Source organism: Portunus trituberculatus, chromosome 41, assembly GCF_017591435.1.
Source record: "Portunus trituberculatus isolate SZX2019 chromosome 41, ASM1759143v1, whole genome shotgun sequence".
NCBI lineage: Eukaryota > Metazoa > Arthropoda > Malacostraca > Decapoda > Portunidae > Portunus > Portunus trituberculatus.
In genome coordinates this window covers 6,643,704-6,669,465 of record NC_059295.1, presented here as the reverse complement: position 1 = coordinate 6,669,465, position 25,762 = coordinate 6,643,704, and the positions used below count along the sequence as shown (strand labels likewise).

Below are 25,762 nucleotides of genomic sequence, written 5' to 3'. Positions count from 1 at the left end.
GAGGCCAGGGGTAAGAGGAGGAAAGGCAGAGAAGCACCTGATATCAGGGAAAAAGAGAGACAAATCCTTATTCTTCCATAGGACAACTTGAAGGACAGCGTGAACACCGTCACTGAGCTGAAAGGATTCAAACATGTCAACGCCAATCTGATCACAGTGGAGTCCAAAAACTTCTACCAGGATAGCCACATGTTCAAAGGTAAGAGACAAGAATGCAGCGGCAGGGAGTATAAAGGCCGCCAAAAGTACTTTAAAGATCTGACAATCGTTTTGACCCCGGCGGGGCTGCTCCTTTCATCAGGTCAGGGGTTCGTATTAAAGGTCCTTGAAGGCTAAAAATCTATTTTGCATTCGGGTCAATATCTCAACTTTAATGGCTCGGAGAAAAACATGGGGTGGCATTTAGGAGACTCCTTGTGAGCAATACATACGGTGTAATATTATAATTTGCCTTTGCATTGGTATAGGAGATTTATCATTTTCACCTGCGGGCCACCACTGAAGTAGCAAAGGCCCGCGTCACCCATCCCAGGGAGGGGCGAATCTATCTGACAGACAGGTAGAAGATTGTTCCTCTGAAGGAGCTCGGACTAATAGAAAATGGAGCATGATGATTCATGCTGTAGACTAGTAAATGAAACTGAAGCGCCAGAAACTTATCTAGGAGTGATGAACCCCTCTTCTTGGGACCTGACGATTCTTATGATCTCCACTGTTAACCTCAAGACCACAGACAGCAACAAAGTACAAAGTGGGAGCCGTTGCAAAGGCGGATAAAGCGAACTTTACTGGACTGCTGGACTGGACTGAACTGGTGTTGTGTTCTTCAGGTCAGGGGGATCGATTCTGAGCTAAATGCCTCTCATGGCTAAAAACTCATCTTGTCTTCAAATAAATTTCGCACTGTTTCTGTGAAGAGTTTTAAAGGGAAGGGGTGAGAAGAGTGTGGTGTCAGAAGAACACACTCGAGTACCAAATTTCATGTCTTCTGTTCACGTAGAATTCCTTGATAAGTGACAAACTATATGATGGTCAGTGGATGGGTAACGTTCACTAATATTGTGTTTGTTTTCCTATAATCTTAATAAGTAAGTTTTCACGTTATTGAAATTGAGCGTCATTGCATCAGAGGTTTTTTAACTCGGGGGAAAAACGCTGAACACGTGGAAGAGAAAGCGGTTGGTTGGCTTTTGACTATGAGCATTCATTAGCCTCTCTGACTGCTGCAGCTCCCTATCAACTTGATATAATAGGTTACCTTGTATAAATTTAGAGGATTTTGAAAAACTACACTTACATCAATATGTGTCATCATAGGAAGTTGATTTTTTTTTTCATGAGTAAAATAGCCCACTGCTACTAAAATATAAATCATAAATCATTAGCAGTCAAAGGGTTAAGGAGCGAGACTTTTTGTCATGTTGCAGATCCTTATCAGCGGCGCTCACTCGAGGCATTGGAGGGAATCCTGCAGGTGTTGACGCGGGAGGAGAATGAGACCCACACCCGTGCCAAGAAGGACATGCTGGTGGAGGAGTGGAAGTTTCTGTCGCGAGTGATCGACAGATTCCTTTTTATCATCTTCACCATCGCCACAGCGCTCTTCAACATCATCATTCTCACCCAGTCGCCTTACGGGGAGAAGTTCGAGTACTGTCCTCTTGGGCGAGGCATGTGCGGCGACGATTACGAGTTGGAGAGTGTGGCAGACCTCGCCGCCAAAGGGGGACTCAGCGGCAGTGGTGGAGGACACTAGGAATAGACAGAAGGGGGTGTTCCCGCGGCATTCTCTTAGAGCATCAAGAACAACAACATAATATGACAGAATCAACAACATCCACAACATAAAGACGTCACATACTATGTTATTTGATAATAATTTTTACTGTTACAATTCTTACTGTTATTGTTATCAATCATTCTTTTTTTTCTTCTTCCTTTCCGTACATGAAGCAGAGGGGGAGTTTCTGTGAGTTGACAGAGTTTGAATATATATTTTTGAGTGACACTTTCAAGGAGTAGCGCATCATAAAGAAAGATAAGAAAATATATTACATCAAAATAAACAACACTCATTACAGAAATTGTTTTCATTGTATAACGTACAACAAAACATGAGTATCTTTGGGTCTTCATAAAAATTGATGAGAAATTGATCCGAACTCGTACTAGAAAAAAAATAAATAAATAGATAATTCGTACCCGCTTTGGACGAATGAAGACTAAACCTCGCTTTAGATTGATTAAACCACTGATCCAGAAATAATGATGATTCAACGTGTTAATAACAAGAAAGCACTTCACCTGACTTTGATTCTGACTACACTTTTTTTTCTTACTTAGTGCTGATTTCTCTTCATGATGCAAAGGAAATATACATCAGTAAATAGGTAAACAAGCATAGTATAAATAAACAGTATAGGTAGATCAGTACAAAACAATAAAATTAAGGAAAGTTAAGCAAATTATTCCATAAAAATCGCTTAATACCACACACAAATGAAATCACAGTGCACATGCATCTATCCTCTCTTTACTTGTTTTTGCTGTTGACGAGAAAGTATAATCGTAATGGGCATTGGGTACATGAAAACATTGCAATAACCATAGTGGTGTATGCGAAACCTTCTGAGTGACGCAAACACAACCGTATACTGAGTGATGCAAATCGCTTATTCTTCATTGTAAACCTTATTGAGTTAGTGTGGGTGGTTCTCGTGTGACAAAGACCATCCTTACGTGGTGCTTTATTTTGCTGAAAGGTACGCTGCACGGTGTCACTTCCTCTTCGCCGCATATATACTGCTATTTGATGTTGTGTCTCTTTGCGGCAAACATGCCGACGGGAGGTGAAAATGACAAGCTTCAACTTCTGAGAAATGTGCAATTAGAATAGAAGAAAATAAAAGAAGGAGAAAAGATACTTATAATGATAAGATCCGAAACTAAGGAATAGAGTATAAAGACTAGTTGCAAGTGTACAAATACATGCACGCACACGTCTCTCTCTCTCTCTCTCTCTCTCTCTCTCTCTCTCTCTCTCTCTCATACACACACGCACAGGCAATTTTCTCTCAAGTTCTCATTAATCATGTTATATCAATATCGCAATTTCTTTCATATTTAACTCTATCGTCAAGGAAACACATTATATTTGTTAATAGAATCAAAGATGGGCACTTACCAATATGAGGAAAGTTTTACTTTGACAGCTCATGAGAAGAATGGAATTGGTCGAATGTAATATTTAACTCTCTACATCCCTCTGTGCGTACTGCTTACAAGGACACCAGCATGTTTACAGAAGGCACGCATTCCATTGATGACACGCGGGTTTTCTCGTTCCCTACTACCAAACGACTTTCTTCGAAACTCTCATAACTTCCATATACCTGAAGGCATGTGATTTTAGTCTAAATTTAAAACTACTACAGTACTCATTTGGTTCAGAAGGCGATTTTGGGACAAATTATGTTTAAAAGGCAAACACGTCAGTATATAGGCATAAACATAGCATTCCCGGCGCTACACAGTTGTTAGCTTGGTAGGTTAAAATAAATGAATAAATATATAGATAAATAGATAAAAATAAATGACTAAAATGATTAAAAAAATAAATATAATAAAAAAAGAATTAGGTCATATTCTTATAGCCATTTTTCTGTCATTAACGATGCAGTTCCTGCCAAACCATCACCAGCGTCATGGAAACACACTTGAAAACCGTTGAGACCGTTGAGAGTGGCCGAAGTGGGGACTTTGAAACTTTTCAGAACACGAACCCTAGACATTACAGTATATGCCCTAAGAAAACGGGAAGTTGAGATCATAATACTAACAACTTCCATACTTCCTGCCGCTCTTGCGCTATCATCATTCCTGCACCACGCCCCTTTCTTGCCTTCGCTGCCTTTACCGCGAGAGGGACAGAAAGAGAGAGAGAGAGAGAGAGAGAGAGAGAGAGAGAGAGTTTATATTTCCCACACTGCTGCTTTGCCATGCATCGCTGTATAAATACTAAGGTGGCGTAAGGAGAAAAGAGGAGGCGAAGCGCAGCAGAAAGGAAGGTGAAGGAAGGTTACCGAGAAGAATGTACAGAAAAAGACTTTGATACTGCCATATTAAGGTAAAGAGGTTTGTAAATTGCTTGGGGAAAGGGGAGAAGTAGCAGATGAAAGCAGTGGTGCGTGTAATATGGCTTTTTAGAGAAGTAAATAATGAATGGGAGGAAAAAAGAGGAGGAAGGAAGGCAAGGGGGAAGAGATTGTGATTCCAAATATCAGGACCAAAAATAGGCGATTATTAATCATTTTGTGCCATATTTACATATCTATCATTGTCCTAATTTTTTTTCTTTTTCTTTTTCCTTCTCCAGTTTCTTCTTCTTCTTCTTCTTCTTCTTCTTCTTCTTCTTCTTCTTCTTCTTCTTCTTCTTCTTCTTCTTCTTCTTCTTCTTCTTCTTCTTCTTCTTCTTCTTCTTCTTCTTCTTCTTCTTCTTCTTCTTCTTCTTCTTCTTCTTCTTCTTCTTCTTCTTCTTCTTCTTCTTCTTCTTCTTCTTCTTCTTCTTCTTCTTCTTCTTCTTCTTCTTCTTCTTCTTCTTCTTCTTCTTCTTCTTCTTCTTCTTCTTCTTCTTCTTCTCCTCCTCCTCCTCCTCCTCCTCCTCCTCCTCCTCCTCCTCCTTCTCCTTTTCAAACAGCACAGTAAAGATCTATGTACAGGTCTGTTGCCGTTCTTCCTTTGTGTTCCTTTTGGTTTCCTCCTCCTCTCCTTCCTCCCATTGAATTCTCCACCTCAATTTTTCTTGTTCTTGTTCTTGTTCTTCTTAACTTTTCTTGTTCTCGTTCTTCTTCTTGTTCTTGTTGGTTTTCTTGTTCTTGTTCCTCCTCTTCCTCCTCCTTCTCCTCCTTCTCCTCCTTCTCCTCCTCCTCCTCCTCCTCCTCCTCCTCCTCCTCCTCCTCCTCATCCTCCTTTCCTCCTCTTCCTCCTCCTGTTCCTCTTCCCCCGTCTCGCCCCTATCCACATCCTCCTCCTCCTTCTCCCCCTTTCTCTCTTACTCAACACTTAACATGAATCCATAAAAGTTATATTTCCTCTTGCTTCATTAAGTATGTGTGTGTGTGTGTGTGTGTGTGTGTGTGTGTGTGTGTGTGTGTGTGTGTGTGTGTGTGTGTGTGTGTTTTGTTTCTTTCTTGAAACATCTTCTCATAATACATCTTCTTTCCTTGTAGATTTTGAAAAAAACAACAACAACAGAGAGAGAGAGAGAGAGAGAGAGAGAGAGAGAGAGAGAGAGAGAGAGAGAGAGAGAGAGAGATGGTTTTCGGGAAGGACTTACCAATATGTCAAGCGAAATAACACGACGGGAGGAGGAGGAGGAAAGGAGGAGGAGAATCAGAGAGAGAGAGAGAGAGAGAGAGAGAGAGAGAGAGAGAGAGAGAGAGAGAGAGAGAGAGAGAGAGAGAGAGAGAGAGTAAGGCGAGGGGGAGAGGGAAGAGTGGGCAGTCACGAAATGGTAATATATCTAATCGATGCCAATCATTCCCCTCGTGTGATTGGTTTAGAGGCGACCAATGGGAAGTAGTCCAACCCCTTCAATCTTTTCAGAAAATCACGTTTAATGGTCCTCTTGAATAACAGATTTTCGGAAAGCTGTTCCTTGCATGACGTAGTTATGAGAGAGAGAGAGAGAGAGAGAGAGAGAGAGAGAGAGAGAGAGAGAGAGAGAGAGAGAGAGAGAGAGAGAGAGGAAGGGAGAAAAGGAGAGAAGGTTCGGGAGTCATTCTCAGTCACGCTCTGCCTCCCTGCTTAAAGAGTTGACGTGTGGAGAGCTCTGAAGTTGCCCTCGCCTTGACGTACTCGTGTTCCTTGCTGGATCAGAGAGAAAGGAGACGTTGCCTCCTGTACCCTCCACCTTGCAAGGAAGGATGTGTGAAAGGCTCCTTTGTAGCTCCTGCTGCCTTTCCCGTTTTTTTGAGCCAGAAAAAAGGTGCCATCCCTCCGACATTCAACTTAATCTGTTTATCTTTGCATTACTTGTGTTCTTGTTAGACTAAAAACGCAGCCTTCCTTTCTATATAATTCCTAATCTCTCCTACTCGCTTTCCTCATCTTACTTTTCTCTTCATCACTTCCACGCCTCCGCCACTCAGTACTTTTGGATCTCAGCGCTCTTGATCTTGGAGTCTTGCGGCAAGAAGGAAACTGAGACGCAAAAGACGGTACACAGCTGCTGCCACACGATCAGATACAGCCATGACTACCCTCCTCCATCAGTTCTACATCTCAGAAATGCCGGTGTTGTTTACAAGTTCTGGCAGGAGCAGCGAATGTCTTGATTCTTTCTCTTGTCATGTGTGTGCAGTGGTGCCTGGCCTTTGATAGCGTTCAGTGGGAAGGTTGAAGAGAGACGTGAATGCATTGAACAGTTTATGGAGACTGTATACCAATCAACCAAAGAAAAAATATCCATAAAGGAGCACAAAACATTACTACCGTTGAAATAAACGAACTTTTGACCTATCGTCCTTTTTTTTTTTTTTTTAGTATTCTAATATTTTTGGCCAGATTTCTTTTTCGTGAGTGGCATGGTTACCTGGAGTGCAGATAATAGTACAATGAATACCCTATGAGGAGGCGAAGCTATACCATGGTTTGCAGCACCTGAGGAGGCCTCGAAGTGAGCGTGAATCTTTAAGTAGTAGAAACGTTGTGACAACCATGGCTCCGACCACTACTTGGGTGATGCCCCTCCTCCTCTTCCTGTTTGGTGAGTGTGTGTGTGTGTGTGTTTCACTGTTTGATCTGCTGCAGTCTCTGACGAGACAGCCAGACGTTACCCTACGGAACGAGCTCAGAGCTCATTATTTCCGATCTTCGGATAGGCCTGAGACCAGGCACACACCACACACCGGGACAACAAGGTCACAACTCCTCGATTTACATCCCGTACCTACTCATTGCTAGGTGAACAGGGGCTACACGTGAAAGGAGACACACCCAAATATCTCCACCCGGCCGGGGAATCGAACCCCGGTCATCTGGCTTGTGAAGCCAGCGCTCTAACCACTGATCTACCGTGTGTGTGTGTGTGTGTGTGTGTGTGTGTGTGTGTGTATTTTCACCTTTACCGCTCGTTTTCATGGTACCCGTTGTGATCTGCTATGCTCCTCTTAACTATCCTGATTGTTTAGCTGTCACATTCTTGTATGATCATCCACGCCATCCTCCGCAACACACACTAAGCTTAGCATTTTCCTATAAATCACTTCCTTTTTCCTATCCCTTTTTCTAAAATAGAACCCTATTACAAAAGTACTCATGTTTAATGATCACTTTTCCAAACCTCGGCAGTTTTCATCCTCCCGGCAAGCGCTGGTGGCGGGGGACTGAGGAAGGTGGAGCCGAAGGCAGAGGTTAACACCGATGACTCAACCAACAGCACCAACAAGACCAAGGACGAGCATGACCTCATCGACGACCTATTCCTCACTTACAATAACAATATTCGACCTGATGGAGTGAGTGAAATGACGAGGGTGTTCTTCGAGCTGTCACTGTTCAACCTTCTGCGTGTGGTGAGTCTCTGTGTGTGTGTGTGTGTGTGTGTGTGTGTGTGTGTGTGTGTGTGTGTGTGTGTGTGTGTGTGTGTGTGTGAATAAAATAGAATAAAATATAGTATAGAACAGAATATAATATAGAATAGAATAGAATAGAATATTTATTAGTATGCTCAGACTTTACAAGTAAAGAATGGAGCACAGCTCCATAGTAAACAAACAGTAACAAAAATAATAATAAGAATAATCATAAGAATAATGAAAGACATACAATGTTTCTAAACAGAAAATAACAAAACGAGATAAAACAGTATCAATCCACCATGCTGATCGTTTACCTAAACTTACTCATTACTAACCTTGTAAACACAGATAACTTTGTGAGAATATTTACATTTGTATTTTGCAACAACTCAGCAAACTTAGATATTGTTGATCTAATTGTGTAATAACTTGGTACATACATATCTCTCCACCTTACAAAATTTTCATTTAAACATTTAAGTAACACATAAAATTCGTCCGCTATTGCATTTTCATTGCACACATATGTGTGTGTGTGTGTGTGTGTGTGTGTGTGTGTGTGTGTGTGTGTGTGTGTGTGTGTGTGTGTGTGTGTGTGCATTTAAAATTATCTCTCTATCTCAGTATCTTTCACTGAATGTCGGAGACATGCCACTGACTTACTCACTTACTCTTTCATTCGTGATGAATTATACACACACACACACACACACACACACACACACACACACACACACGGATGATGCGAAGTTGTGTAGGTGTGTGAAGAGTGAAGAAGATTGTGAAATTTTACAGGCAGACCTGGATAAGATTTGGGAGTGGAGCAAGAGGTGGCAAATGGAATTTAATCTGAGCAAAAGTCATGTGATGGAGATGGGAAAGAGTGGAAGACGGCCAAGAGGGTCATATAAGATGGGTGAAGAAGTAGTGTTGAAAAAGGTGGAAAAGGAAAAGGATTTGGGAGTGATAATACAAGACCATGGGCAGTTTGAGGCTCATATTGATAAGATGTTTGGAGAAACGTATAATTTGATAAAAAATATTGGATTAGCCTTCCATTATATGGATAAAGATATGATGAAGAAATTAATTAGTATGGTAATTAGACCAAGATTGGAATATGCTGGAGTGGTTTGGTCCCCTTATAAAAAGAAGCATATAAGGAAGTTGGAGAGATTGCAGAGAATGGCAACAAAAATGGTTCCGGAATTGGCAGAAATGACCTATGAGGAGAGATTAAAAGAAATGAATTTGCCTACCTTGGAACAAAGAAGAGAAAGAGGAGATTTAATACAGGTTTATAAACTGTTGAATGGACTGGATGAAGTGGATAATGAGCAAATGATGTTGAGAGAGGAAAACTTAAGTAGAACTACAAGATCGCATAGTAAAAAGATAGCCAAGGGAATATGCTTGAAGGATGTGAAAAAATATAGTTTCCCACAAAGATGTGTGGAGGTGTGGAATGGTTTGAGTGAGGAGGTGGTGTCAGCAAGGAGTGTGCATAGTTTTAAAGGAAAGTTGGATGTGTGTAGATATGGAGACGGGGCCACACGAGTATGATACCCAGGCCCTGTAAAATTACAACTAGGTGAATACAACTAGGTGAATACACACACACACACACACACACACACACACACACACACACACACACACACACACACACACACACACACACACACACACACACACACACACACACACACACACACACACACACACACACACACACACACACACACACACACACACACACACACACACACACACACACACACACACACACACACACACACACACACACACACGGTCGCGCACGCGCGTAAGGAAACAAAAAGAAAACAAATAAACCGCGAAATCCACACTATTACTCATACTGTAACAACAACAAAGTCTATACTCTCTCTCTCTCTCTCTCTCTCTCTCTCTCTCTTTAGGACACGAAGCGCCAGTCCATCATGACCAACAGCGAGATTATCATGAAGTGGCAGGACAAATACATGACGTGGGACCCTGAAGAGTACGGAGGGGTTAAGACCATCAGGGTGCCCTACGAAATGATTTGGTTCCCAGACATCATCCTGCAGAACACGTGAGTGCAGAGGAGAATGAGGAGGCAGAGGGAAGTACTGGATAAATTAAGAGGGAGCATACTGATAAGGAGACAGGAATAATGGAGAGATTCATAAGATGCCGACTGAGAAAGGTCCGAATTTTGTAACACTTTTTTTTTTATACCATGTGGGCTTTTCACGGGAATTTATGGGCTAAAGGGGATACTTTTTAGGGTACCTCCTATCTAAAAGCCCACCCGCTAGGAAACCGTTGCCCCGAGTGAGGAAGCCCAACCTACACTCAGACCGTGGACAGGATTCAAACCCGTGCGCTTGGAGACCTCTAGGATCCCAAAGCACGCATGGTTCCACTGTACCACGGCGGCCCTTCACTAGCTGCTATACTAAAAAAAAAAAAAGTTATCTGAATTTACATAGTTTTTAATATTTTTTTCCTTTTTTTTTTTTACGGTACTATTGAGATATTAACAGAATGTATATGTTACCAACAAAAGAAACACTCTTGAGAATTCGGCTTATCATATCTGTGGCTTTTGAAAATAGTCGTGGTAAAAGAAGTGGAGTGTTCCTGAAAGTTGTCTTACTAGAAAGAATTTACCGAGGAGGAGAAGAAAGAGATGGAAGAGGAAGAGTAAGTGGTAGATGAGACTACTAAAAGTTAAATTAATTTCTACTCTCCCACCGCCTCCCCCACTCTCTCTCTCTCTCTCTCTCTCTCTCTCTCTCTCTCTCTCTCTCTCTCTCTCTCTATCTCTATATATATATATATATATATATATATATATATATATATATATATATATATATATATATATATATATATATATATATATATATATATATATATATATATATATATATATATATATATATATATATATATATATATATATATATATATATATATATATATATATATATATATATATATATATATATATATATATATATATATATATATATATATATATATATATATATATATATATATATATATATATATATATATATATATATATATATATATATATATATATATATATATATATATATATATATATATATATATATATATATATATATATATATATATATATATATATATATATATATATATACTCCACTGCAGCATTCTAAAGTTCACATTTCCTTTTCTTCTGCCTCTAGATTTTACTTCCTTTCTTTCATCACCTTATCGTATTTTCTTCTTTGTTTTTCCTTCTTTCTCCCTCGCCAGACACTTGCCTCCAACACTAGTGTCCGCCATATTAGGTGGTGCATCCATCAAACGGTAATCGTTCTCCTTGTTAAAATATTATAGGTAACGCTGTTTTTCAATTGATATTAGTAGTCCACTTAAAAAATCTTTAGAGAATTACGTTATTTTAATCACATCGACGAGGATTTATTGCAGGTCTAGTTTTTATCAGACATGCAGCACCCATATTCCTAAACACATGGTTACTTTATCCCCTCAACATTGATCAAGCTGTAAGGAAAGAAGGAGAAGAAGAAGAAGAAGAAGAAGAAGAAGAAGAAGAAGAAGAAGAAGAAGAAGAAGAAGAAGAAGAAAAGGAGGGGGAGGAGGAGTAGGAGTAGAAGGAGGAAGAAGAAGAAGAAGAAGAAGAAGAAGAAGAAGAAGAAGAAGAAGAAGAAGAAGAAGAAGAAGAAGAAGAAGAAGAAGAAGAAGAAGAAGAAGAAGAAGAAGAAGAAGAAGAAGAAGAAGAAGAAGAAGAAGAAGAAGAAGAAGAAGAAGAAGAAGAAGAAGAAGAAGAGAGAAAAGGAAGGAAAGGAGGAGGAGGAAGAAGAAAAGAAGAAGAAGAAGAAGAAGAAGAAGAAGGAGGGGAGGAGGAGTAGGAGTAGAAGGAGGAGGAGGAGGAGAAGAAGAAGAAGAAGAAGAAGAAGAAGAAGAAGAAGAAGAAGAAGAAGAAGAAGAAGAAGAAGAAGAAGAAAAAGGAGGGGAGGAGGAGTAGAGAGAGGAGGAGGAGGAGGAGGAGGAGGAGGAAGAAGAAGAAGAAGAAGAAGAAGAAAAGGAAGAAGGAGGAAGAAGAAGAAGAAGAAGAAGAAGAAGAAGAAGAAGAAGAAGAAGAAGAAGAAGAAGAAGAAGAAGAAGAAGAAGAAGAAGAAGAAGAAGAAGAAGAAGAAGAAGAAGAAGAAGAAGAAGAAGAAGAAGAAGAAGAAGAAGAAGAAGAAGAAGAAGAAGAAAAGAGGAGGAAAAGGAGGGGAGGAGGAGTAGAGTAGAAGGAGAAGGAGGAAGAAGAAGAAGAAGAAGAAGAAGAAGAAGAAGAAGAAGAAGAAGAAGAAGAAGAAGAAGAAGAAGAAGAAGAAAGAAGAAGAAGAAGAAAAGAGGAGGAAAAGGAGGGGAGGAGGAGTAGGAGTAGAAGGAGGAGGAGGAGGAGGAGGAGGAGGAGGAAGAAGAAGAAGAAGAAGAAGAAGAAAAGAAGAAGAAGAAGAAGAAGAAGAAGAAGAAGAAGAAGAAGAAGAAGAAGAAGAAGAAGAAGAAAAATCCAATTGATAACTTTACTTATATTAAAAAAAAAAAAAAAAAGTCTCCGCTAGTCTATTAGTTTTTTTTTTTTTTTTTTTTTCTTGAAAGAGTAATGTGTCAATCTTAACCTTAATTACTAAACTGTCTTAGAATTTCGTAAGACCATTTACTCGTCTTCGCGGATGCATAAAGTCTGCTTGTGAATAATAACGGTGACATTTCTAAAAGTTTAGTGTGGCAATAAATATCTTAGAAATTGTTATTAGTTATCCTATTTCAAGGGTTTATTAGGATATTCGTGATTTATTTTTTTTACTTGTAATATCATGACTACAATATTTCCTTCATACTACTACTACTACTGCTACTACTACTACTACTACTACTACTAACTACTGCTGCTGCTGCTGCTGCTGCTGCTGCTGCTGCTGCTGCTGCTACTACTACTGCTACTACTACTACTACTACTACTACTACTACTACTACTACTACTACTACTACTACTACTATTATTACCCTACTACTACTGTTGCTGCTACTGCTACTGCAGTTGTTGCCATTGCTGCTGATGCTGATGCTACTATTACTCAGGGCTGCCCCTGCCTACACGTAGAATACGCGCAGTGCGTAGGGCCTCGCGATCCATAGGGGGCCCCATTTTTCGCGAGGAAACGCATTTTGCGTTGTTCTGTACCTCGAAAATTTTTTTTCGCTAAGGGCCCTATTTTGGTCAGGGACAGCCCTGCTACTACTACTACTACTACTACTACTACTACTACTACTACTAGTACTATTTTTATTACTGCTGCTGTTACTACTTCTACTTTTATCCTCTATTATCTTTCCTCTCCTCTACTCTGATAATAAAATTGCGCAACTTAAAATTTAATGATGTTCTATTTCCCTTTATATGTGTTTCATAAAAAAATACTGGCAATACTCCTAATGAAAGTTCACAACATTTAAAAACAGAAGCATATTCCTTCATCTCTTCTGGCTCTTCCTGCAGCGCCTCCGCCAGTTACGAGGACGGCATTCTAAACACTAACGCCATCATCTATTACACGGGCGAGGTGGAGCTGACCAGCCACGCCGTGTTGGATTCAATCTGCATCATGGACGTGCAGTGGTATCCATTCGATCAGCAGACCTGCGAGCTTTCCTTCGCCTCCTGGACCTACGACACCTACAAGGTCTCACCTCCGCCCTCTCTTCTTTTCTTCTCTTTTTTTTTTTCATATGCTTCTTATTCCTTTTCCTCTTCTTCGTTCTTCTTCTTCTCCCTGTCCACATCATAATTTTCATCGTTGTACTTATTCCATTAGTAGTAGCAGTAGTAGTAGTAGTAGTAGTAGTAGTAGTAGTAGTAGTAGTAGTAGTAGTAATAATAGTAGTAATAGTAGTAGTAGTAGTAATAATAATAATAGTAGTAGTAGTAGTAGTAGTAGTAGTAGTAGTAGTATCGTCATCATCATCGTCATCATCGTCATCATCATCATCATCAACATCGTCATCATTACAGGGACTGTTAACTAAGTGGGCCTTTTTCTATTACTTTTTGTTGCCCTTGAACAGTTTTTCCTCTTACATAAAAAAAAAAAAAAATTTTTGTTCATCATCATCATCATCATCATTTGCCTACCACCATCATCATCACCTTTATATCACTATCATCATCATCTTCATCGTCATCATCATCATCATCATCATCATCATCATCATCATCACCACCTCATCATCTTTGTCATTTTAGCCTTAATCTTTAACCTATGATTTTTGAGCTACTTGTTTTATTTCACCTTGTTATTGTTTTTGATATTGTTATTTTTCACCTCGTTCCCACTACCATTACAACCACAGAGGTGGACTGGAAACCACCACGTGCATCGGTAGTAATGGCCCCAACATTTCAGGGGACCTTTTCTTCCACTGCCGCTACTCACGTCTCGTTGCCTCACCTTCAGATAAACCTCATCCCGGGCCCTGCAGACTTGTCGGAGTACAGCCAGAACCCAGAGTTTTACTTAGAGGATTTCTACAGAACTCTTCAGGACCTTCACAACCCCTGCTGCCTCTTACCTGTCTCCAGTAAGTTCTATCTTATACGAGTCCCCCTGAATCTGTTTCTACACACAATTCTCACACCCAGTCCCCTACAGTGATCCCCTATCCCTCCCTCACCCGTATCTTCAGCTGTCACACTTGCAGGTGTTTACGTGTCGTGACTCACATGCAGGTGAGAGGAAACAAGGTGTACAATGCAGGTGTGAGTGGAGAACACGCTTAAGACACCAAGCATCTGTGTTGCCATGGATGCACGTGCTGGACTGACGATAAGGGTGAAATCTTGCATACTAGCTTGTTAACAGTGATTGAAATTACATGCAGGCAAGGAAATATTAAGACCCTCTTGCATTTTTCTCCTTATCGATCTTGTGCAATGCTTTGTGTGTGTGTGTGTGTGTGTGTGTGTGTGTGTGTGTGTGTGTGTGTGTGTGTGTGTGTGCGCGCGCGCTGGTTTTATAGGTCAGCAGTGGCAGTCGCCTGTATCTTGTAGCTTTTGTTTGGAAAATATACGCTTGCTTAAAATGAAGATGAAAGATAGTTCAATATATGAGGTGAAGAAAATATCTAGTATCGGAAATGTATACAGGTGAGAAGAGTGAGTATAGTTTTTGGAAATGTGCGGTGAAGAATCTATGTTATGGTATCGATGAGAATACGTCTGATTAGCTTTGCCTGTCCTTTTAAAGTACAATGAGACAACTTCTGATTAACACTGTCTTCTTTCCGCAGCCATCAAATACCATCTGCAGATCCAACGACGCACCATTTTCTCCCTCTTCTTCTTCCTCATGCCTGGGATCCTCATTAATATATGCGGTGGGTATCACACACACACACACACACACACACACACACACACACACACACACACACACAGTAAACAAAGATAATCTTAGAATATATAAAAAAAATGAGATACATTGTAACAGTAATGAAGTCAATAATTTCATCAGTTTTGTAAGTTATGATAATCAAATAAGCCTCTCCTATTCCCCTTACAATCTTCGCTGAACAACACTCCTAATAAGCTCCTGAAGAAGGATACAGTTTTCAACGTGACGAGGCTCTTAAGGGATGCGTTGTTGAGTCACGCATCTCCCTCTCTCCTCTTTCCCGCAGCGCTGATGGTGTTCTCGTTGCCGTCTGAATCTGGAGAAAAGGTCGGCCTGGGTATCAATTCTATGTTGGCTATGATGGTGTTCTTGATGGCTATGACGGAGAGACTGCCGCCCACGGAGAAGCTGCCTCTTGCTGGTATGTGTTTTTTTTTTTTTTTTTATGTTACGGCCGATAGCGACTTTAGGCATACTTGAGTATGTGGGTAGCGCTGTTTAGCTTCCGCCCATTAGTGGCGCAGGCAATTTTATTTATAGTGGTACCCATATTAGGGCCCATATCACCACCCAAGCGCATCTTTGGTGTAACCACCTAAAGCCTGAGTATCATAGTGACATGTAGGTAACTTTAAACCACTCGACAAATGGCATAGCTTCAAAGCGATATGTGGTGGAATTCGAACCTACGCGTGGACATCTTTCCGATCCCACGCACACCACCTTATCCATTACGCCACTGCCTCCCTATGTGTGTGTGTGTGTGTGTGTGTGTGTGTGTGTGTGTGTGTGTGTGTGTGTGTGTGTGTGTGTGTGTGATAGTAAGGTCTAAGGTGTATTGTCCTCAGAGAGAGGTGTAGGATAACTGTGTGGTGCATACTAAGGGTGTGGTGTTTACTGTGCTGTGGTATATTATATAATAGTGATGTGTATTGTATTGAAGTGTGTTTGTGTGCTTGTAATAGTAGCAGTAAGTAGTAATAGTAGTAGTAGTAGTAGTAGTAGTAGTAGTAGTAGTAGTAGTAGTAGTAGTAGTAGTAGTAGTAGTAGTAGTAGTAGTAGTAGTAGTAGTAGTAGTAGTAGTAGTAGTAGTAGTAGTAGTAGTAGTAGTAGTAGTAGTAGTATAAAAATGCGCCCAACATTCTTGATTGTTTCCTTACCTCTAATCCTTCTGCTTATGCTGTTACCCTGTCTTCTCCGTTGGGCACCTCCAATTACATTATCATATCTGTATCTAGTCCTATTTCTCCAATCCCTCCTCAGGATCTCCTAATGGAGAGGTGCCAGTTGTTGGGACCTGAGGAGGTACTATGCTGATTTTGTCTGGAATGATTACTGTTTCCATGTCAGAGACCCATCTCTGTGTGCTGAGCTCAAAACAGAGATGACAGTGTCTGGCATGGAAGCTTACATTTCTCTTTCTTTTTCTCAGCCTAAACCTTCTATACCTTGGTTAACACAGTCTGTTCTTGTGCTATACATGATAGAGAGTTTGCCCACAAAAGATACTTGAGCCTTTCATCAACTGAAATTCATGCACTTTATACTTCTGCCCGGAATCATGCCAAGTCTGTTCTTCAATTTTCCAAACACTCCTTCATAAATAGAAAATGTCAAAATTTTTTGAAACCACAACTCGCCTCGAGACTTCTGGCATCTGGCCAAAAATATCTTCAATAACTTTACTTCTTCATCTTTCCCTCTGTTATTTCATCCTGATGTCACAACTGCTATCTCATCTGTCTCTGAAGCTGAAGTCTTCTCTCAAACCTTTCCTAACAACTCCACCTTGGATAATTCTGGGCTTGTTCCTCCCTCTCCTCCTCCCTCTGACTTTTTCATGTAATGATTAAAGTTCTTCCTAATGATGCTTTCCATTTCCTAGCTGGCCTAAACCCTCCGAAGGCTTATGAACCTGATGGGATCCCTCCTATTGTTCTCAAAAACTGTGCTTCCGTACTTGCATCTTGCCTTGCCAAATTCTTACAGCTATGTCTATCGACTTCTATCTTTCATGTTGGAAGTTTGCCTACATTCAGTCTGTTCCTAAAAAGGGTGATCTTTATAATTCTTCAAACTGCCGTCCTATAGCTTTAATCTCTTGCTTATCTAAATTTTTCGAATCTATCCTCAATAAGATTCGCAAACATTTGTCACTTCGCAATTTTCTATCTGATCGCAAGTTTGGCTTCCGTCAAGGCCGCTCTACTTGTAATCTTCTAGCTTCCTTACTGAGTCTTGGCCATCCTCTTTTAGAGATTTCGGTGGAATATTTGCTGTTGCTTTAGACTTATCAAAAAATTTTGATAGAGTCTGGCATAAAGCTTTGATTTTAAAACTGACCTCCTGCAGATTCTATCCTTCTCTCTGCAACTTTATCTCAAGTTTCCTTTCCGACCGTTCTATTGCTGCTCTGGTAATAAGCCACTGTTCATTTCCTAAATCTACTAACAGCGGTGTTCCTCAGCGTTCTGTCCTGTCACCCATTCTCTTCATAGTATTCATTAATGATCTTAACCAAATTTGTTGCCCTATCCACTCTTATGCTGATAATACCCCCCCATATCTTTTTTTTTTTTTTTTTTTAAGACGTCCAACCCTTCAGGAAGCTAACAAATCACGCAAGGATGCCACAAAACGCCTGACTTCTGATCTTTCTAAGATTTCTGATTGGGGCAGAGAAAACTCAGCAGTGTTCAATGCCTCAAAAACTCAACCAATCAAAAATCTATCAACTCGACACAACCTTCCAGACAACTATTCCCTCTTCTTCAGTGACAATCAGTTGTCCCCCTCTTCTACAATGGATATCCTCGGCCTGTCCTTTAATCATAATGTTAACTGGAAACTTCACATCTCATCTCTTGCTAAAACAGCGTCAATGAAGTTGGGTGTTCTGAGGCGTCTCTTCCGGTTTTTCTTGCCCCTCCAACTGCTAACTCTGTAGAAGGACCTTATCCATCCTTGTATGGCGTACACTTCGCATGTCTGGGAGGGTTCAACTCACACAGTTTTATTAGATAGGGTGGAGTCAAAAGCTTTTCGTCTCATCAACTCACCTCCTCTGACTGACTATTTTCAGACTTTTGCTCACCTCCAGAATGTTGCATCTCTTGCTATCTTCTATCGCTATTTTAATTTTAATTTCTCTTCTGATCTTGCTAACTGCATGCTTCCCCTCCTCTTGTGGCTTCGCTGCACAAGGCTTCCTACTTCCTCTTACCCTATTTTGTCCAACTCTCTAATGCAAGAATTAACCAGTACTCTCAATCTTTCATACCTTCCTCTGGTAAACTCTGGAATTCCTTGCCTGCTTCTGTATTTCCAACTTCCTTTGACTTGACTTCTTTTAAGAGGGAGGTTTCAAGATATTTGTCCCAGTATTTTGGTCTTTATCAGACCTGCAAGGGGGCTTGCAACTAGGTGGGACTTTTTCTTTATTTCTTGTAGCCCTTGGCCGGCTTTTCCCTCTTACATAAAAAAAAGTACTTGTAGTAGTAGTAGTAGTAGTAGTAGTAGTAGTAGTAGTAGTAGTAGTAGTAGTAGTATTTGCTGTTATTGTCGAATTCCTTACCTGCTTCTGTATTTCCAACTTCTTTGACTTGGTTTCATTTAAGAGGGATATTTCAAGACATTTGTCCCTGTCTTTTGGTCTTTATCAAATTTGCAAGGGGGCTGGCAACTGGATGGGGCTTTTTTTTTATTTCTTGTTGCCCTTGGCCAGCTTTTCCCTCTTACTTAAAAAAAGTGGTAGTAGTAGTAGTGGTAGTAGTTATTGGTCTTGCTGATGTTGTTGTGTTGCAAGGATGGGTAAACAGAACGATAGAAATTAATGACTGATGAGCTATAGTGTGAAAATGAAGAAAAAAGCAGCTTGGTTTAGTAGCAGTTAGGTTGTGAATTGATTACCAGCACACAAATATTGACGTAATCATCACACTGCTACACTTACGTTCTGCCTTTTCTGTGAATTTATAATTTTTTTTTTTTACACACGCACACGTACACGTACATACACACACACACACACACACACACACACACACACACACACACACACACACACACACACACACACACACACACACACACACACACACACACACACACACACACACACACACACACACACACACACACACACACACACTCTCTCTCTCTCTCTCTCTCTCTCTCTCTCTCTCACTTTCGTGACAGATAACACTTCAGGTAATTCATACTGTCGAACGTATCTGAAATATTACATGTTTGTGCTTGATTTCTTAACAATTTTCTTCAGCATACACACAGCTATCTACCTCACACAGACACACACACACACACACACACACACACACACACACGCCCCGGTAGCTCAGTGGTTAGAGTGCTGGCTTCACAAGCCAGATGACCGGGGTTCGATTCCCCGGCCGGGTGGAGATATTTGGGTGTGTCTCCTTTCACGTGTAGCCCCTGTTCACCTAGCAGTGAGTAGGTACGGGATGTAAATCGAGGAGTTGTGACCTTGTTGTCCCGGTGTGTGGTGTGTGCCTGGTCTCAGGCCTATCCGAAGATCGGAAACAATGAGCTCTGAGCTCGTTCCGTAGGGTAACGTCTGGCTGTCTCGTCAGAGACTGCAGCAGATCAAACAGTGAAACACACATTCAGACACACACACACACACACACACACACACACACACACACACACACACACACACACACACACACACACACACACACACACACACACACACACACACACACACACACACACACACACACACACACACACACACACACACACACACACACACACACACACACACACACACACACACACACACACACACACACACACACACACACACACAACTATTCTACCTACACCTGCCGTTGCCTCGCAGGTGTCTACTACGGGGCGTGTATCTCCATGATCACTTTCAACATCTGCTTTACCGTGCTGGTGCTCAACCTTAATGTGATGGGCATGAGGGGCTACCAGGTGCCTCACTTCATCAGGTGAGCCACCAACGCCAACACTACTACCTCCCTTTTCTTTAGTTCTGTAGCTTTATTTTTTCCATTTCTGTGTGTGGTTCTCTAAAAATATGTGAAATACAATTTATCACCAAAGTGCTTCATATAGTTTGATATGTTTGCTTCTTTTATATTCCTTCGTGTGTCTTTGGTGCTCCTTCTCTCTATCATGAATTTTCTTTCCCTTTCTCTTTTCCATGCAGGGTTATCACTCTCTTTACGGCCAAGTCGATTTTTGTCAGGATTCCAAAGATCGTCAAGGCGGCGTGGGATCTCGATGTGAGTACAGAGAAGTGCCTCGTAAGAACACCAAGACATACATTTCTAACCCTATCACTAACATGGCATCAATTCCATTATATTCCGGATATTATTAAAGGGTTTGATACTTTTCGTTATGATGGTAGTATTATAGAAAATTTATGTAGTCATTCAGCATGGTCATGTCATATTTATGTTATTATTACTAAACAGCAAAAATTTGATGAAACTTGAAGACTATCTATTATACCGAATGGCAAACTCATTCCCTTAAATTTCTAAACTTCGTTCACGAAGTTTAGAAATTTAAGGGTTCCACACCTCCTGCAGCGAGGCTGCAGGAGAAGGTGTGGAACTATCGAGGGAGGCATACATTTAGAAAAGGGGTATTCGGAGAAATAACTATAAAAAAGAACAGGAAATGCAGTAGTGTCAGTCTGTTGAGAGGGAAAAATCGATGATACGAAAAGCTTTGGCGTCCACCTTGTTAGAGCTTAGTGAGTTGACCCTCCCCATGTAGGAGTTTTCCTTATATAAAGCACTGCTTCTCTTCATAAGAACTCATGTAAGAACATGAACACACACACACACACCGTCGCCGTCGCCGAGTGAGGACGGCTCGTCTCCGGCTGTGGACGGGAAGAGGAGAAACTACCTATGGTGTTACAGGGCCCGGGTATCTCTGTGTTAATGTCCTATTAATATCCTACTGTCGCATAGTGTAGAAAGTGGGCCATTTTCAAGCGAGATATGGAGAGTGGTCCCTGAGCGGAGAGTGTGGGCGGTGATTGTTTTGGCCGTAATCAGCTGACGATAACAATCATGGCGTCCACGCCTCGACAAGCCCGGGACTTTGAAGGGTTCGTAACTACTCCAAGAGGACTGGAGAAATTAGATATGGATGCAAGAATTCAGGCATTAGAAAGTAAGTTCCTAAACATTTTATCCATAGAAGAAAAACTGGATAGAGTCATAGCGGAGAACGATTCCTTCAAAAAAGAGATCTATTTGTTAACGAGAGAGAAAAAGGGCTATTGAGGGAAAAAGTAGAAATGGAGAAAGAAAACCAACAACTAAGGAAACAATGTGAAGAGATGAAGGCTAAACTCCTAGAAATGGAGAAGAAAATATCCGAAGGGGACTTGAGGAAGGAGGAATGCCTTAACCTAATTGATGCCAGGATGAAAGAAGTGAACCATGAACATCAGGAGGTACAAAGGTCCTTTAGGGAGATAGTGAAAAAGCAGGAAGAGGAAAATAAAGTGATTACGCAGAGTGAAATGGTAAAGGCACTAAAGGAAAATGAGTATGTGGTGAGAGATATTGCTGAAAAGAAAAAATGCGTGATCATAACAGGATTGAGGGAGGAAACTAACAGGAACTGGCAGGATAAGAGGGATAAGGAAAAGGACAGGATTAAGTCTTTACTGAATAAGATCTCAGTAGAGGAAGAAGAAAGTGTGAGATTAGGAGCTTTTGAGGAAGGCAAGAATAGACCATTAAAATTGAAATTAAAGTCTCAGGTGGCAGCGGAGGCCTTGCTGAGGAGGGCTTGGAAACTTAAGGACTCTGAGGAAACCAAAACAATTTACATAAGAAGAAATATGTCACAGGATGAACGAATGAAAATTAAACAGCTTGTAACTGAAGTGAGAGAGAGGAATGACGAAAGAACAGAGGAGGAAAAGACCAAGTTTTTTTGGAGGATGAGAAATGGGAGGCTAAAGAAGTGGTGGATAAAACAGACGGAATAGACATTACATGGAAGAAAGAGACTAGGAATGGAATACAAGTGACTTACATGAATATAGATGGATTTCTGTCTAAGAGGCTAGAATGTATGGATTACCTAAGAAACAATGAACCGGACATAATGTGTGTGGTGGAAACAAAGCTAAGGCCTGAAATAAAGCTAGACTGGTTTGTTGTAAAACACTACAAAGTATGGAGAAATGATAGAAAAATAAAGGAGGTGGTGGTATAATGGTTCTTACTAAGGAAGATCTGATAGTGAAGGAGGTGAACTATAGTAAGAGAAATGAGGAAGTGATAAGTATGCTTATAACAGATGGCAAGAGGGACATTAATATTATAACAGTATACATACCACCCAGAACCAGTGCTTGGGAATATGAACAGTACCAAATGGTGATGAGAAATACTCTAGACAGAATGAAGCAAGAACTCATCAGAAAGGATAGAGTGATGATAGTCGGAGACTTTAATTGTAAAGAAATAGTGTGGGAAGACTACGAAGTGGTGAACGGTGGTGAGTGGGCAGAAGAATTGTTAAAGGTAGCAACAAATAACTTGATGACACAGTGGGTGAGATCACCAACAAGGTGCAGGGGACAAGATGTTGCAGCAAGGTTGGATTTGGTATTTACCAGGGGCATCTCTCTAAAAGAGGAAATTGAACATGAATGTCCCTTGGGGAAAAGCGATCATGATGTCCTAAGCTTTGAGCTGGATACGGAATTAAGCACGAATAAGATTGCGAAACGTAGGAGGAAAAATTAAATTATATTAGGGCAAATTATAACCATATAAGGGAGTTCTTTAATGAAATTGACTGGTCCGTGGTATACCAGGAAAGGGATATGCAATTGAAATACGATAAATTTATGGATTTATATAACTCTGCTGTGAAAAGTTTGTGCCATATCACAGAAAGAGGACTTTAAATAATAAACAGTGGTTTAATAGAAATTGTGAAGAAGCAAAAAGAACAAAGAAAAGGCATGGAAGAAAAAGAAAACAGTGATGTATTATCAAGAGAAGTTTACAAAACAGCAAGGAATAGATATGTTGAAGTAAGGAGAACAGCACAGAAGGAATATGAACAGAGGGTGGTGGAAAACTGTGATAGTGACCCAAAATGTTTTACAAATTCATAAATGGAAAACTAAATAAAAGGGAGGCAATAGAAAAGGTAAAAATGGGAAGAAGTATATGAGGATGCTAGAGATATAGCTGAAATTTTGAACGACAACTTTTGCAAAGTGTTTACAAAGGAGGAGCATTTTATGGGAGGAAGGCCTACGGAAATAAAGCAAATGCAGGACATCATGGTTACTAAGGAAGATGTAAGGAAAATTATAAGCAATCTGGATATTAATAAATCAATGGGGCCTGATGGCATATCTGGGAGGTTGCTAAATGAATGTAAGGATCAATTGTTGAACCCCGTATTTGATATTGTGGAAACCTCCATACGAACAGGATTAGTCCCGAAAGAGTGGAAAAGAGCTGACATTGTGCCTATATATAAGAATGGTAGTAGAATGGAACCGCTAAATTATAGACCAGTATCGTTGACTAGTATATTGTGCAAGGTATGTGAAGAAGTAATTAAAGCTAAGTGGAGTGAGTATCTAGAAAGTGAAAACATTCTGAGTGAAAGACAGTTTGGTTTCAGAAAAGGAAGATCGTGCGTATCCAATTTATTATGTTTTTATTCAAGAGTGACTGACATACTACAACATAGAGAGGGATGGGTGGATGCTATCTACCTGGACTTGAGAAAGGCCTTTGATAAAGTACCACACAATAGACTGATGTGGAAACTAAAGAAGATTGGAGGAGTAAATGATAAACTAGCAAAATGGATGGAAAATTACTTAGTGGGAAGAGAAATGAGAACAGTGGTGAGAGGAAGGAAGTCCGAGTGGAAGAAGGTAACCAGTGGAGTTCCACAAGGGTCAGTGCTTGGTCCCATCATGTTTTTGATTTATGTTAATGATATGCCAGTAGGAATTGACAGTTACATGAACATGTTTGCGGACGATACTAAAATTATGAGGAGAGTAAAGAATGTGGAAGATTGTAACAAGTTACAGGAAGATCTTGATAAAATATATGAGTGGAGTAAGAGTGGCAGATGGAATTTAATATAGACAAGACCCATGTTATGAAAATGGGAAGAAGTAGATACAGACCAAACAGGGATTACAGGCTGGGTGATGAGAAAATTAAAGAGACCAATGAGGAGAAAGACTTAGGAGTAACCGTGCAAAACACTTTGTCACCGGAGAAACACATTAACAAGATTTTTGGAAAACATATAACATGCTTCAAAATATTGGCCTTGCATTCCACTACCTAGATGAAGGAATGATGAAGAAGATATTATGTACCTTAATAAGACCCCAGTTAGAATATGCAGCTTGTGTCTGGTCACCGCATATGAAGAAAAATGTGAAGAAGGTGGAAAGGGTACAGAGGCTGGCAACAAGGATGATACCAGGACTCGGGGAGTTAGACTATGAGGAAAGACTGAGGAAACTGGGACTGACCACATTAGAAGAGAGAAGAACAAGAGGAGACATGATAACTATGTATAAATTGGTGAACAAGATTGACATACTGGACAGAGAGTTGATAAAGGTGACCACAAGTAATCATCTCCGGAGACATGGAAAAAAATTAATAAAAGACATCTGTCTAAATGACGTGAAAAAATACAGTTTCCCGCATCGTAGTATTGATAAGTGGAATAAACTGAGCAGTGATGTCGTTAACGCGGTGTGTGTCAATCAGATGAAAGAGAGATATGACAGGAGTGGACAAGGAGACAGGAGACAGAGAGCTTAGCTGTAATACACAAATAGATAAATACAAATAGGTAAATACACACACACACACACACACACACACACACACACACACACACACACACACACACACATACACACACACACACACCGTGAAGCGTTCCACACACCGCGTAGTGTAGTGGTTAGCACGCTCGACTCACAATCGAGAGGGCCAGGTTCGAGTCCCGGCGCGGCGAGGCAAATGGGCAAGCCTCTTAATGTGTGGCCCCTGTTCACCTAGCAGTAAATAGGTACGGGATGTAACTCGAGGGGTTGTGGCCTCGCTTTCCCGGTGTGTGGAGTGTGTTGTGGTCTCAGTCCTAACCGAAGATCGGTCTATGAGCTCTGAGCTCGCTCCGTAATGGTGAAGACTGGCTGGGTGACCAGCAGGCGACCGTGATGAATTACACACACACACACACACACACACACACACACACACACACAAAAGGGAAGCTGTAAGAAGCCAGAAAGTTTATATATCAGTCCCTGTATAAAGCATATATATCTACCTATATTATTCTATCATCTCTATCTGTAAATTCATGTATGACTTGGCACTAACAACCTAGTTACTAAGTCTATTTCAGTTATCTCTTCCATTCTGTTAAAGAACCAATTAGTACTATCTCTTTTTAAAATCTAGTTTCATCAAGCTATCAAACAATCATAACTTTGTTCAGAAGTACATGGCTTCAGCTGCTTCAAGAGAGGAATATCGTGACATCTCCAGAACTAAATTGGCCTCTATTATGAGAATAATTTCTTAGTTTATTTGTTAATTCAGTTTTTGTAGACGCAAGTTAACCAATTTTTCCATTTAGTCGGTCTCCTCGCATAAA

General features: G+C 40.5%; 2 protein-coding genes across 2 annotated transcripts in view; both read left to right on the top strand.

The window, feature by feature from the left end:
• Positions 1 to 2,998, top strand: part of LOC123516791 (acetylcholine receptor subunit alpha-1-B-like) — a 17,008-nt gene extending 14,010 nt beyond the window's left edge. Inside the window, exons 11-12 of the mRNA XM_045276455.1 lie at positions 82 to 199; positions 1,428 to 2,998. Of these exons, the coding sequence (XP_045132390.1) occupies positions 82 to 199; positions 1,428 to 1,756 (447 nt within the window). The 3' untranslated portion in view covers positions 1,757 to 2,998. The remainder of the gene's footprint in view (positions 1 to 81; positions 200 to 1,427) is intronic.
• A 2,813-nt stretch (positions 2,999 to 5,811) lies between these two features.
• The window catches only part of LOC123517026 (acetylcholine receptor subunit alpha-1-A-like), a 33,567-nt gene continuing 13,616 nt past the window's right edge, over positions 5,812 to 25,762 (top strand). Inside the window, exons 1-9 of the mRNA XM_045276845.1 lie at positions 5,812 to 6,766; positions 7,351 to 7,574; positions 9,521 to 9,675; positions 13,156 to 13,339; positions 14,111 to 14,234; positions 14,943 to 15,029; positions 15,333 to 15,467; positions 19,932 to 20,046; positions 20,268 to 20,343. Of these exons, the coding sequence (XP_045132780.1) occupies positions 6,718 to 6,766; positions 7,351 to 7,574; positions 9,521 to 9,675; positions 13,156 to 13,339; positions 14,111 to 14,234; positions 14,943 to 15,029; positions 15,333 to 15,467; positions 19,932 to 20,046; positions 20,268 to 20,343 (1,149 nt within the window). The 5' untranslated portion in view covers positions 5,812 to 6,717. The remainder of the gene's footprint in view (positions 6,767 to 7,350; positions 7,575 to 9,520; positions 9,676 to 13,155; positions 13,340 to 14,110; positions 14,235 to 14,942; positions 15,030 to 15,332; positions 15,468 to 19,931; positions 20,047 to 20,267; positions 20,344 to 25,762) is intronic.